At 52.6% G+C, this 12,871-nt stretch overlaps 1 protein-coding gene across 2 annotated transcripts in view; it reads right to left on the bottom strand.

Moving 5' to 3' along the window:
* CALB2 (calbindin 2) overlaps nt 1-6,966 on the bottom strand; it is a 29,337-nt gene extending 22,371 nt beyond the window's left edge. For both annotated transcript variants that reach the window (XM_007462966.1, XM_007462967.1), the window contains exon 1: nt 6,808-6,966. In XM_007462966.1, coding sequence (XP_007463028.1) covers nt 6,808-6,904 — 97 coding nt within the window. In that variant the 5' untranslated portion in view covers nt 6,905-6,966. The remainder of the gene's footprint in view (nt 1-6,807) is intronic.
* Between the last annotated feature and the right edge of the window lie 5,905 nt (nt 6,967-12,871).

The raw sequence follows: 12,871 nt of genomic DNA, 5'->3' as shown, positions 1-12,871 counted from the left end.
TTTTTTTTTTTTTTTTTTTTTTTTTTTTTTTTTTTTTTTACTTTATAGAACCATTGTGACAGCCATACAAGATAAGGCTGTGAAAGCATTCTGGAAAATGTAAAATCTCACATAAATGGAAAGCATCATTTTTATACTCTGTGCTTTTAAGGTCTTCCGAACCAATCCATGGCTGTAAACCCTTCAGCCCAAAGAGTTCCATCATGACTGCAGCCTCAGAGTCCTGATTCTCAGCCCAGGCTATGTATTAGAATCACCTGGGAAGCTTTTCAAAGTGTACCACTGCCTGGGCCTTACCCTCAGAGCTCCTGATTTAATTGATGGGGTGAGGGTGTCTCGTGGTCATGTTTTCAAAGCTCGCCAGATGATTCTGATGTGCAGTCAGGATTAAGGACTGCTTTAGTGCGACCTGTCTCAAATTTTAAGGTATGCAAGAATTACCTGGGGAACGTATTAAAATGGAGATTTTAATTTGATGGGTCTGGAGTATGAGGGCTTGTCTTTCAAAGTGTGGTCTGTGGAACAGAATTACCTGGGAGTTTGTTAGAAAGGCAGAATCCCAGGCCCCACCCCAGACCTGCTGACTAGAATCTGCATTTTAACAACATAGGAGCATGAACATTTCAAAGCAGAACCACTGCTTTTGAATGTGAGCATCTTCTCCCTAGAGAGACAGCACCTTTGGCTTCACATTCAAGGTTGAGGTGGGGGGCTGGTGTGAAGCCCGAGATGGTAGACCGGGGTCTCATTTTGACAAGTGATGGCACCTCTTTTGACAAGAGGGGCCTAGACCAGCACTATTCAAAGAGTGGTTGCGGCCTGACGGTGTCAGTATCACCTGGGAGCTTGTTATAAATGCAAATTCTCGGACCAACCCCAGACCAACTGAATCAGAATTGTTAAGAGTGAGGCCCAGAAATCCGCACTTGAACCAGTCTCCTGCGCGCTCAAGTTCGAGAAGCACGGGCCTAGGGCGTGGTGCTTACCAATCTGTATTATTCTGTGTTGCGGAGTTTAAGGAAATCAGGGAGGGGAGTTTTGCATTTCTAGACTCCTCATTACCTGCACAAGAAAGCGTTCATGAAGCCAGGCCTCCTGGCTATCTGTCCGGAGTTCAAATTTATGGAAGGGCAAATAGCCCTCTACCCTCCAGCCTGAGCTCCTCTGGGACAAACGCCACCCTTTGCGGCAAGAAATTGACTTCCTCAGGCTCTGCTCTAATATAAATATTACTTTGCACGGTGCTCACCATTTACAAAGAGCTCTCCCCTCCCTGCCCCAGCTGGTCTTCAGGACACTACCAGGTAAACAGACGGGTGTTATCGACCTCGTGTTCGAGAGGAGTTTGAGAGGAAAGAAATTGAACCACAGCTAACAGCCTGTTTTCCTTCTATTCACCCCAGGGACGATCTCTGTCCATATCTCTATCTTGTTTTGGTTTCTCAGTGCAAACAGCTACTGGATGAATGTTTAGACACTTGACTTTTAATCTGTGTTTCTGGGCAGAGCTGCTTCTGGAACAGAGGCTCTGGAGCTGGGCTGGGTCCCCTGAACCTGTGGACATCTGGCAGCCTAATGCTGGGCCAGTTCCTGGTGTGGAGGAGGCCAGAAGGATGGGGCAGATTGGGCTAGAGAGGAGGTGAGGCAGCCGAGAGCCAGAGAGGAGGGGGAGAGGGCCAAAGCCAGAGGCCCCAGCTGGGACCTGCGGGGCAAAGGCGGGATCTGATGCAGTCCTCCAGGACAGCCACCAGGTCCAGAGCTGGAGAGGCTCAGATCTTGAAGAGCCTCACGCCTGCTCTGTTAATTCTGGCTCCCTGGGTATTGGGAGGGATTTCCCTGAGGGGTCTCCTTAGCCCTGGAAACCTCCCCCAGGGGCTCAGGTAATGAAACTACTGAAGTCAAAGGGGAATAAACAAGGCGAGTAGGGCAGGGACGCGGGATCGCTGGTGGCCACCCATGCGAGGCGAGGCGAGGCGAGGCGAGGCTGAAGTGTCCTGTTCGTGAAAACGCCCCCGCAGCTGCCTCCCTGGGGAGCCCCAGCTCTCAGACACAGCTGCGTCCCCCGTCGGCTGGCTGGGCCATGGGGCATGAGGGCCTCACAGAGGATGTCCGCAGCTGGCATGCCGCGGACATCCACACCGAAGGGCACTGTTGGCAAAACAAGTGGGAAATTTGGGGGTGAAAGCAGAGGTGGGATGGGGGACTTATTCCTAGGGCTTACCCAAGGTGGGGCAGGAGGCTGCTCCCAAAGAACCCCAAATCCTGACATCAGGCCTAAACGGGACACACAGACCCCACGGAGAAATGTCGACAGGGTTAAAAGAAAGCTGCCCTCTTTGGCTCCCTCCTAGCACCAGACCCCTTTGCCTCCAAGAAGCAATCATTTTTATAAATCCTGTAATTATCTTATGAACAGCACAGTTGTATTGCATAGTAACAGCCATAGGATTTGTGTAAATGCTTAATATATACCGGATATTCTCTAACACTTTTGAGGCAGGTCTTTTATTATTAATTTTTATTGTTGTGTTAGTTTCTGCTGTGCAGCAAAGTGAATCAGTTATATGTATACTTATATCCGCTCTCTTTTAGATTTCCTTCCCATTTAGGTCACCACAGAGCATTGTGTAGAGTTCCCTGTGCTATACAGTAGGTTCTCATTAGTTATCTATTTTATACATAGAGGTCTTCTTTTCAGTATTCCAAAAGACTTTGTCATTTAGAATTCCAGTGCAAGGTGCCCAGGCCTCTCTCCACCTCCGAGAGGCGCTGTTGTTCAGCTTTCTTCTGCTTCCCCTACCAGGGACACAAGCTCCTCAGTGACTGAGAACCTGCCTGAGCACTCTCTGTCTGGCCAGTGTCCCCCATGGGGGATGGGCTTGCAGGATGCTTCCGTTACTACTACTGGGTGTAGGAGGAGAGAGGAGGGAAGACTCCTCAGTTCTTGGTAGTCCTTCCTGTCATTCATTTTCAAAGTCCTCAGGGCCACACCCATATGGAACAAGGGTCAGTCCCTGTGCAAGGCTTTGAGAGTCTCCTGCATCACTAGGGCCATCTGGAGGCAGACAAAGGCCTAGAAAACTCTGGGCAGCTTCCCACAACTGGAGATATATATTAATTTCTTTTGGGGGGAGGGGGGTGCCCATAAATTATTTTCTTCTTGAATATTTATTGTTTTGCTGATTACACAAGAAACACATGCTCTTGTAAAACACTACAGAAATTTACTTATAAAGTTAAAGAAAATACCTTTTAATTTTACATCATCTGCTCTGTAGAGAGGACCACTATTATTGTCTTTCAAATATTTTCCAGCATACTTGTTTCATTAATAGTAAAAATGGGCTCATACTGTAATAGTGTCCTGCCATAATTTAAAAAAATCTCCATAATACATCTTGGACACTTTTCCATATCAGTACAAAAGCCCCATCTCAATCCCATTGGTTGCATAATATTCCACTGTAGAGATTAGCAGGATTTATTTTTCTGTTCCCTAGGGAAGCACATTCTTAAAATTTCAGTATCCCAAAGAACTTGATACTAGGCCCCCTTGTTCACATAACTTTATGTATATGTACACGTATATCCATGTAGGTTAATTCTTGGAGTGAGTGGGATTCCCTGCGTTGTCCTGTGAATGTCTGCTGGCCTCTGGGAGAGGAAATATCCCTACACTTGCAGTTGCTCCCAAAGGGTAGCAAAGGCCAGGGGCAGAACTTGGCTCCCCACAGACCTCATACTGATCAGCAGAATAGGAGCCCGGTGGCCGTGTGGTCAGAACCGCAAAGAGAGGCCAGCGTGAGCTCTGAGCTGGGCATCCCTCTGAAGCCTGGATCTTACAGAGTGAGAACGTTTCTGACCAAGAAGTGACCAGGAAACAACAGAACGGTGGACTCAGTAATGCAGGGCATGTAAGGGTCACTCAGAGCATGGGGATGTTATGTGGAAGAGCTCCAGCCCCAACCTGGCTCATAGGGTGCACTCGGCTGCCGTCTTCCCTTCCTCTGCTTTTGAGAGATGACACCTGAACGCTTCCAAGGGCATGACCTTGGCTGACCACTGAGGAGGAGTGGGGGGTGGGCTAGGAGAGGATTCCTGGGTCCCCCCACCCTCTCACTTTGCTGTGTGATCTTGTGAAAAGAACGTTGCCTCTTTCAGTCCCAGTTTCCCCCTCTTCAGGCACCTGCTCCTTCATTAGAAATGGGCTGAGTTAGGACGGTCAGATTCCCTGCGTCATCCCCACTGTCCTCGGAATCCAGCTTCTCTGTGGACTCCTAGTCTCTGTTTACTGGAGTCCAGGAGGGGTGGGGTGGGTCGGTGCTCCCCCTCCTTGGTGGCTGGGACTAACTGGGCTCCAGAGAGCTCACCCCAGGGACCTGGTGAGCCGTGGAGAGTCCTCCTGGAGCTCTTTAACTCTGTGAGCGGCAGGGGGACACATAGAGTTGGGGGGGGAACCCCAAGATAAAAACAGAAGCCAGAGTTAGTAAGAGGAGGCCCAGCCAGGGCAGGGAGCGCCTCAGGGGGAGGGAGAAGCTCCCTGGCAGCCATGGGAGTTCAGAAGGGGACAGGTACGGAAGGTCCAGAGCAAGGTGACCCACAGCTTAATTCTGGGTCCTTTAGTCGAATTTCAATTTGGCTATAGCCTCATTTTCCTAAATCGCCTTCTGCGCCATCTCCGGTATTCTAATCCTTTTTGCTTTCCTTCTCTGTTAGGTCCATGGTCCCTCCTTGGGACTTCCCTGAAGTGGTGACCAGAGAGGGCAATGGGATGCCGAGGGGGACAAGGAACCAAGAAGCAGTCTAGCTCCCCTTTCACATTGTACCAGAGGTACGATGGTTTTGGGGGTCTTTAAAGACTCTTTGGCCTCATGCTAGCTTAGCTATGCTCCAGCCATAGGACCCCTTTCTAGTATTAAAGGGACTGCCCATCACCTCCGAGGCTGGATCAGGAGGGAAAGTAGGTGTCCAGAAACCAGAGTTGGGGAATTAAGCGCTGGTCAGGAACCAGTGCCGCCATCACCTCGCTACATGACGTCAGAGAAGTCACACTTTGTGTCTGTTCCCTCATCTGCACAAGGAGAAACATGGTCTGCCCACAGCCTCACTGTGCAGGACTCAAGGTGCGATTGTGTTTTGAAAAGTAGAAAGTCTCAGACAAATGTGAGGATTTGCATGATTATCAAGAGCGCTCTTGGTTGACCCCATGAGAACTGGGGGAGAATAGAACTGTGGAGTCCTCTGTTTCTAGCTGACTCATCTGGCAGGAGGCCTGTGGTATAACCTTGGCCACTTGGTAACTTTCCTTGAATCATGCAAGTCTCTGGTGCAGATAAACTGGCAGGAGAAGCCTTAGGGAGTGCGCGTGTCACCTAGAATACAGAGAGGCTGCAGTCTTTTTATAGCCCTTTTCCCCAAGGGAGTTTTATGGTACCAGCCAGGGATTGGAAAGACAACCCCTCCTTAGCCCCATTTTACAGATTTAACAATCTACCCACCTCCTTTAGTAAGTCATAGGCAGATCACCATCCTAATCCAGGTGTCACATGCCCAGTCCTCTGCACCCCCAGATTCTCAGTTTGCTCCAAGGGAACAAAACTTCATTGGTTATCATACCCATTAACCCCTGCCTCTCCACAGCACTCTGGGCCGAGGGCCTCTGTTTAGCCACATTTATGCCCGCCCTGCCGAGGTGAGGAAGGGAAGGGAGAAGAATGGAGGGAGCCTCCACCTGATCCTCCCTCTGGTTCCCATGCCCCTCACTCTCAATCCCAGGATAAACACCCTGGGCCACCACCCTGCCAGTGGTCTGAGATGCCAGAATGTTTCGGATGCCCACCCCAGCCAGGATCTCTGAGAAGGAAATCAGATTACTTAATTTTTTGGAGTGGTGGAGAAAAATTTGTCTCTAGTGTTATCAGAAGCCTCTAAAACGAGGTGGGGGGGGGCTCCCTTTATGCCTGAGTCAGGCCATCATAGACCCTTGGAATACCAGTCCTTAGAGCCAACTTCCAAAGGTCGTTCAGTCCAGCCCTCGATTTTTTGGTGAGTAAATGTCAAGACCACGCAGAGCAGAGGGTAGGTCACTGAGGCATTTAAGATTGTGCCTCCCCCGACCCAGAGAAGGAAGGAGTCACCCAAAGCACCCAGGATTATCACCATGAGGGAACATGTCAGGCTGGCACCCCAAGCTTGCCTCCCACCACACCCTGTGAGTGGGACCTGAATGCCCGTGAGGGATGGAACGTGGGCAGAGGAAGCCTAGGGGATGCTCACTGCCTGGATGCCCTCTCCACTCCTGCTCCCACCGGACAGGCTGGGGAGGCCAAGAGTGTCCCTTCAGGACCCCCCAGTTTGCCCCAGTCCCCAGGACCCCACGGGGCTAACCTGGTATTCAACAAAAGGGGAACTTGAGGGAAGAAATGAGTGGGCGTCTGAGACCTGTGGCTGCCGCAGCTGAAGGCAGGATGTTGCCCTGAAGAGAAAGGCGGGGAAGATAAGACGGCAGCGGGAGTCATGGGGAACCTTGCCAGCCCAGGCCTCCCCTCTGGGAAAGCCCCAACTTGCCCAAAATGAGGCTGCAAAAGCCGGTGGGCTCTGTCGTCTCTGTCAGGGAAGAAAACTTCCGGGCGGTTGTCACCAGGGCAGCCAGGTGTCTCCCAAGCTCGAGACCCCTACCTCAATAGGCTCTGCACCCAAAACACCCACTGGGGCAATCTTACCCCTGCCCGCAACTTCCTTGCCCTCTTTTCTCCACCGCAGGTCCCCTGGGGGCGAGCGGGCACACAAGTTGGGAGCTTTACTGACCGTCTGCGTCAAAGTGCTTCCAGATCTCCAGGAATTGGGACGCCGTCAGCTCGGCCAGGTGTAGGTAAGGGGGTTGCTGCTGCTGCGGCCCAGCCATGGCGAGCCGCTCGGAGACCTCAGGCAGCACTGCGCTCCCCCTGCGTGCCGGCTCCTCTCCCGCACTCGGCCAGGTCTCGCGCGCCACGCTGCCTTTATATACAATCCGGAGGCTGCGCCCGCGCCCCTCCGCCAGCAGGGGGCGCGCGCGCTCAGAGAATCGGCTTGGGTCTCAGCGGGGCGGCGGCCTACCCGGGGCTCCGCAGGGGTTCGCAGGGTGGGGGCGCCCGTCTGTGCTGACACCACTCCTCGCCTGGCCAAGGGAAACAGAGGCTCTCGGGTGCAAAGGGGAGAGAGGCTGCCCTTGCCTTCCTTCTCCCTCTCTCTGATCATCTTGAGTGCAGCCACCATGTATCATCACTAGCAGCAGCAATAATACTAACAGTAGTAACAGCAACACCACCAGTAGTAATAATAATAAAAGTTTGACAAGTCTTTAGCACCTGGACTTCGGAGTTCTCTAGGACTTTCTCATGCCTCCTCTCGTCTGACCCTTTCACAGCAGGAAGACCAGGGACCACTTTTCCGATGAGGGGACTTGAGACTTAAAAGGACCAAATGACTTGCCCAGCCCGGCTCTGTTTCCTCCCTCTCACAGCTCCTTAATGGGGCCCAGTCTTGCGGAGAAGCCGAGGGTTCTCTAGGCTTTACTGGGGGTGACTGGAATCAGCGACCCCCAGGAAGGATCCAGATGGGAGGGAGTGGGGGAGGGGCTTCCACTGATTGCCCTTGCCTGGGTACCTCCCTCCACCCTCTGGTGCCTGCTGCACCCTGGACAGGCTCTGGGGGCTTTCAGACACTCGTCGGAGAGCTGCAGAATTATATCCTCCTCTACCAGGTCTTAGCCACGCCCACCCATGGACATCGTGGGAATTTGCTTAGGCTGGTGGGCAGAGAAGGTCTCACGGCTGAGCTAGGAATATTCTACGCTGGTCTCAGAAAAGACAGAAGCAGCTGCTGAGGGTACAGCCCGAGAATATAGACAGAACTCCCCAGCTGGGGGCTAGGCTCCCTCCCCATTCTCCCTGGGGGCCTGAGCCTGGGGCCCTGTCCTGGCCTTGTGGACCGTTACCCCCAGAGTGGCAGCTTTGTCCCCACTTTCTACCCTCTCCTGCTGAGTGACTGAGAAATGAATTGGTGCTCATTAGCATGTGCTAATGAGTGTTAGCTGAACTGCCTTCCAAAAGGAGTACAAAGGCAAGGAGGTGAGAATGAAAAGGAGGTCACCAGGGGAGAGAGGAAAACCAGGAGACAGAGGGGGTAGGTTGTTCCTTAGGGGGAGGGACGGGCCCATAGTGAGCCCAAAAGAGGCAATACAGAGTGAAGGTTCCAAAACCACTTGTTTTTTTCCTGCCCAGAGCAAAAGTGTTTAGAGTTCCTTGCAGGAACAGACTAGGAGAGAGGAGGCGTCATTAAGAAGCTAGCTTTCTAGGCCTGTGTGCATCCCCCTCCCCCATGCTGCTGGCGAAGGGTCCAAGGGCTGAGGAATTCACCAAAACCGCTGGGTCTAGGGAGGCAGGATGGCTCAGTGGTTAAGAGCAGGCACTCTAGAATCAGGCTGCTTGGATTTGAATCCCAGAGTAAGCTGTGTGACCTTGGGCAAATTACATAACCTATCTGTGCTTCAGTTGTTCTCTTCTACAAAATGCGAATGTGGGTATTTACCTCTTAGAATTGTTCCGAGGATTAAATGAGCTCATGCTCCGGCTGCCCTTTGTGGAGAAAGAGCAGCGGCGGTTGGCGGTTGGCGGTTGGCGGCTGGCGGCGGTTGGCCGTTGCCGGTTGGCGGCGGTTGGCCGTTGGCGGTTGGTGGTTGGCGTGGCAAGAAATTCCTTGGCCAGCATCCCTCCCCTGAGGTAACAGTTTCTAGAGGGGCTAACCCCAGAGTGAGGCCAAGGGGAAAGGCTATACACAAGCTCTTAACCAGTGTGCTGCCAGCCGCTCAGGGGCCAGGCGCAGCCCCTTCCAGCTCTGACACTGTCATCTGGGCTCTTCTGGCTCACTTCCTGCACCCTCCCCTGGCCCAGATCTGGGGTGAGGGATCTCACCTCTGGCTCTCTAAAGACCCAAACCAGTACCCCCCTTGCTGCTTTGGTTTTCCTGGTGAGGAAGAGAGAGTGGAGCTCATGCTTCCTACTTTCCCGAGCTGCTGAGATGGGGGAAGATGTTGGCTTGACTAGGAGAGGTCCTGAGTATGACAGCAGGGTGACCACAGTGGTCTCCAAAGCCTGCATTGGGATAGCCCTGCATCGTTCATTTTAGATGCATGCTTGGAGTCTCTTTGTGGGAGGCGCATCCCTGACTCCCAGATACAGGCCCAGGGAGGGCTGCAGAGCCCAAGCACATCCCTTTGTTCCCAAGCTGAGTCCTGCAGAAGCAGCCATGTTTAGGATTACAAGCCCCTGCTGTGCGGTTGGAGAGATGTGGATACAAAACCTACTTTGAGACCTTGGCCAAGCTATTTAACCTCTTTGAACCTTAGTAAAAAGACAGGTAATAGGGCTTCCCTGATGGTGCAGTGGTTGAGTCCGCCGGCCGATGCAGGGCACACGGGCTCATGCCCCGGTCCGGGAAGATCCCACGTGCCGCGGAGCGGCTGGGCCCGTGAGCCATGGCCGCTGAGCCTGCGCGTCCGGAGCCTGTGCTCCGCAAGGGGAGAGGCCACAACAGTGAGAGGCCCGTGTACCCACCCCCCCACACACACACAAATACAGGTAATAATAATACTGGTGGCACAAAGTCAGTGTAAGGCAACGCAAAATAATGTAGTCGAGGAGTGAGTTAGCAAGAATCCTGGCAGCTGTTAAGTGCTTAATTAAAAGGTGGATACTGTTATTAATGTGGAATGTTAGGAATTTTCTTGTTGTTCTGAAAGAGTAGCACAGAGGGGGCTTAGTATCCCACTGGTTAAACTTCTCCCCAGGAGCCGCGTACCGCCTTGTCTGCTGGGCTGCCCTCCAGTTCCAGCCAAGGCCATGGGCTACGAAAGGAGAAGCTGCATGGGGAGAGGAAGGAGCCCTAGTCTTCAGGGAGTGCAGCGTGTGCGGCTCCTCTGAGGCCACACTTTGCTGGGGAGACTCCAGAAGACCTCTCCAGGTCTCGGGGGGTGCCTGCTGTAAGGGGACACTGGCAGGCCCGCCTGCTCCCGGAGCAGAATTCTGGAGTCCGGGCCCCTTGTGAACACAGAACTGGTGCTTGTGTCTGACTTAGAGCTGTCTGAAGGCCCAGGCTGTCCTGTCCTGGGCCTAGAAGGAAGGTGGGGGCGATGGCACCCCTTTCCTGTTCTCTGCAGCCCTTCCTTGAAGGTTGCTGTGGCTTCTGGGAAGGTGCACAGAGTTGAAAGGAGGAGCAAAAGCTAGATACTGCCGGTCGATCCTTGGTGTTGAAGGAGGCCGGGGTGGACCTGAAAATGGCTCCAAGAAAGCCTTCACTCTACCGTGCAAGGTGCCCTCAAACTCCCCAGAGATCAGCTGCAGTTCCCACACCCCGAGGTGACCAGGTGGGCGGGAAGATCTCCTCGCTGCCCCGGCCCCTGCCCACCGAGGGAGGAGACGTCTCAGAGCCAGCGCCCTTCTGGTCTCCACGCTCAGCTCCCAGCCAAGGCTCCAGGCTGCAGCGGCGGCAGAGGAGAGCTTTGAATAGCAGAAGAAACTGGAGTTGTCAGCTGGCCCCGGCAAGTTCAAATACCCGAATGTGAGAAGAAAAACACGGATGCAGACGTCGCTCGGGGATGGGAAAGAGGCTCAGTGATCTGAGGTTCTGCTACTCCTCCAGGATCTCCCCACATGTTTATAACGACGACAACGGTCGCTCGGGGATGGGAAAGAGTCTCAGTGATCTGAGGTTCTGCTACTCCTCCAGGATCTCCCCACATGTTTATAACGACGACAACGATGATAATGACCGCAAGGATACCTTTAGTTGATTTTAAAAAGAGGGCTTTTACTGTGTCTAGCTTGGTTAGGTCCTCACAGCTAGCCTGTCAGTGCGAGAGTTGCGCCTGTTTTGAAGATAAGGAAACCAAACCTCGGAGAGATGAACACCCAAGACCTGGCAGGGGTGGGAGATAGGGAACATTTTGGCTCCTCTGGTCTATGGAGTCCTTGTGGACCAGGTGCTAAGGCCCTGGACAATATGTGCAAAGTTCTTCCCATGTCCTGACCACTGGAACTGCAGGGAACCTCCTAGTGGCAAGGGATGACACCACGTCTACTGTTTCTGAGATGCCTAGGAGTTCGGCTGATGGCTGCTTCCTCCTTCTCCGGAAGGGGCAGGCTGGGTGCCATCCTTCCTTTCGCACCTCCAGGCCACCAGCTGCATCATGAGGGCTGCAGTCCAGTACCAAGCCTTGGCAAGAAGACTTGCCCTCTGCCTCGGACCCCAGACTTGCTCCCCCAAGAAGGGAGGGAAACCTGCTGACTGTCAGGTGGTGAGATGAAGGAGAACAGATGACAAGTTGCTAGCCGGTATCCACTGGGTCGAGGTAATTGGCAGAGCTGCTCAGAGCACCTGGTGTTATTTTGGAGAACATGAAAGAAAAAATCAGAAACCCTGCTTGGTTCCTCCCTCTGCCTGGAAATATTTCTTTCAGATATTGCCTCTTTGGTCTTTTTTTTTTTTTTTTTATAAATTTATTTATTTATCTGTTTTTGCTGTGTTGGGTCTTTGTTTCTGTGCGAGGGCTTTCTCTCGTTGCAGCGAGTGGGGGCCACTCTTCATCGTGGTGCGCAGGCCTCTCACCGTCGCGGCCTCTCCCGTTGCGGAGCACAGTCTCCAGACGCGCAGGCTCAGTAGTTGTGGCGAATGGGCTTAGTTGCTCCACAACATGTGGGATCTTCCGGGATCACGGCTCGAACCCGTGTCCCCTGCATTGGCAGGCAGATTCTTAACCACTGCGCGACCAGGGAAGCCCCTGCCTCTTTGGTCTTTAAAATGGTTAGGCCTGGCTACTGGGGTGCCGGAGAGCTGGCCTTGCTTCCCAGAAAGAAGGATGAAAAGGATGCAGGAGCCCAGCAGTTTCCATGGAAACGAATCAGGTGGAGGGAGAGTAGAGTCCAGAGGAACCCAGAGGTGGGAGCAGGACTTTTGAGTAAACTCAGTCTGAAGCCTGAGAATCTGTGGACAAAATACTGCCCTCTGAGCAAAGGATTTGGGTCACCAGGATAGCAGTAGGAGGTGGAATGACAGTAACTGGGGGCTGTTGAGTGACACCCTCCCCCAATAGGCAGGGACACAGAAGAGGCTGAGAGCTCAGGCTTCAGTATCCCACAGGCCCCTTTTAGCTCTTGGTTTTGCTGCTAATCAGCATTTCTGCCGTGTGATGGCTGTGTGACCCTTGGCAAGGCTTCCAACCTCTCTGAGCTTTCCTTTCCTCGTTGGTAAGATCTAGTAACTTCCTCATATGACCTTTGTGAGCATTAAGAGTTGGAAAGCATGTAAAGAGTGATGTAGGGCCTGGAACATATGAAGCACTCAAATGTTGTTAATATAGGTGAGGAAACTGAAGGCAGATGCTAAGGGGTCTCACTGAGTCAGTGCAGTCCAGCCCCCGGGCCAAAGTGCAATCAAGGATAGGAAGTAAGAGATCGCATTCCAGAATGGGAAGGAGCTGCTGGAAGGGATGCCCTCTCTACAGCAAACAGACTGGTATGCAGCTGTGAGGTCTGGAATTGCTGCAGCCACCTTGACACCATGAGTGAGAGTCTAGAGTGGCCCAAGATGGAGAAGGGCATGGAGTGGAGACTGAGGATGCAGTCCAATCACAAAAGGCAAGACAGAGAGACTGCAAGAAATTGGGTCACGTGTAACATCATTTGAGCTGCTGGATCAAGCTGAGTCTGAAGTACCTTGGACTTTTCAGTTACACGAGTTGATATATAACCATTGGCGTTTAAGCCCGTTTATATTAGATTTCCTTTCATTTGTAACCAAAAAGTCCTAACTAATAATCCAAGAAGAGGACAGTTGT

Source organism: Lipotes vexillifer, unplaced genomic scaffold (assembly GCF_000442215.2).
Source record: "Lipotes vexillifer unplaced genomic scaffold, Lipotes_vexillifer_v1.1 scaffold70, whole genome shotgun sequence".
NCBI classification, from domain to species: domain Eukaryota; kingdom Metazoa; phylum Chordata; class Mammalia; order Artiodactyla; family Lipotidae; genus Lipotes; species Lipotes vexillifer.
The sequence above is the reverse complement of the archived record's forward strand: the minus strand, read 5'-3'. Positions and strand labels throughout refer to the sequence as shown.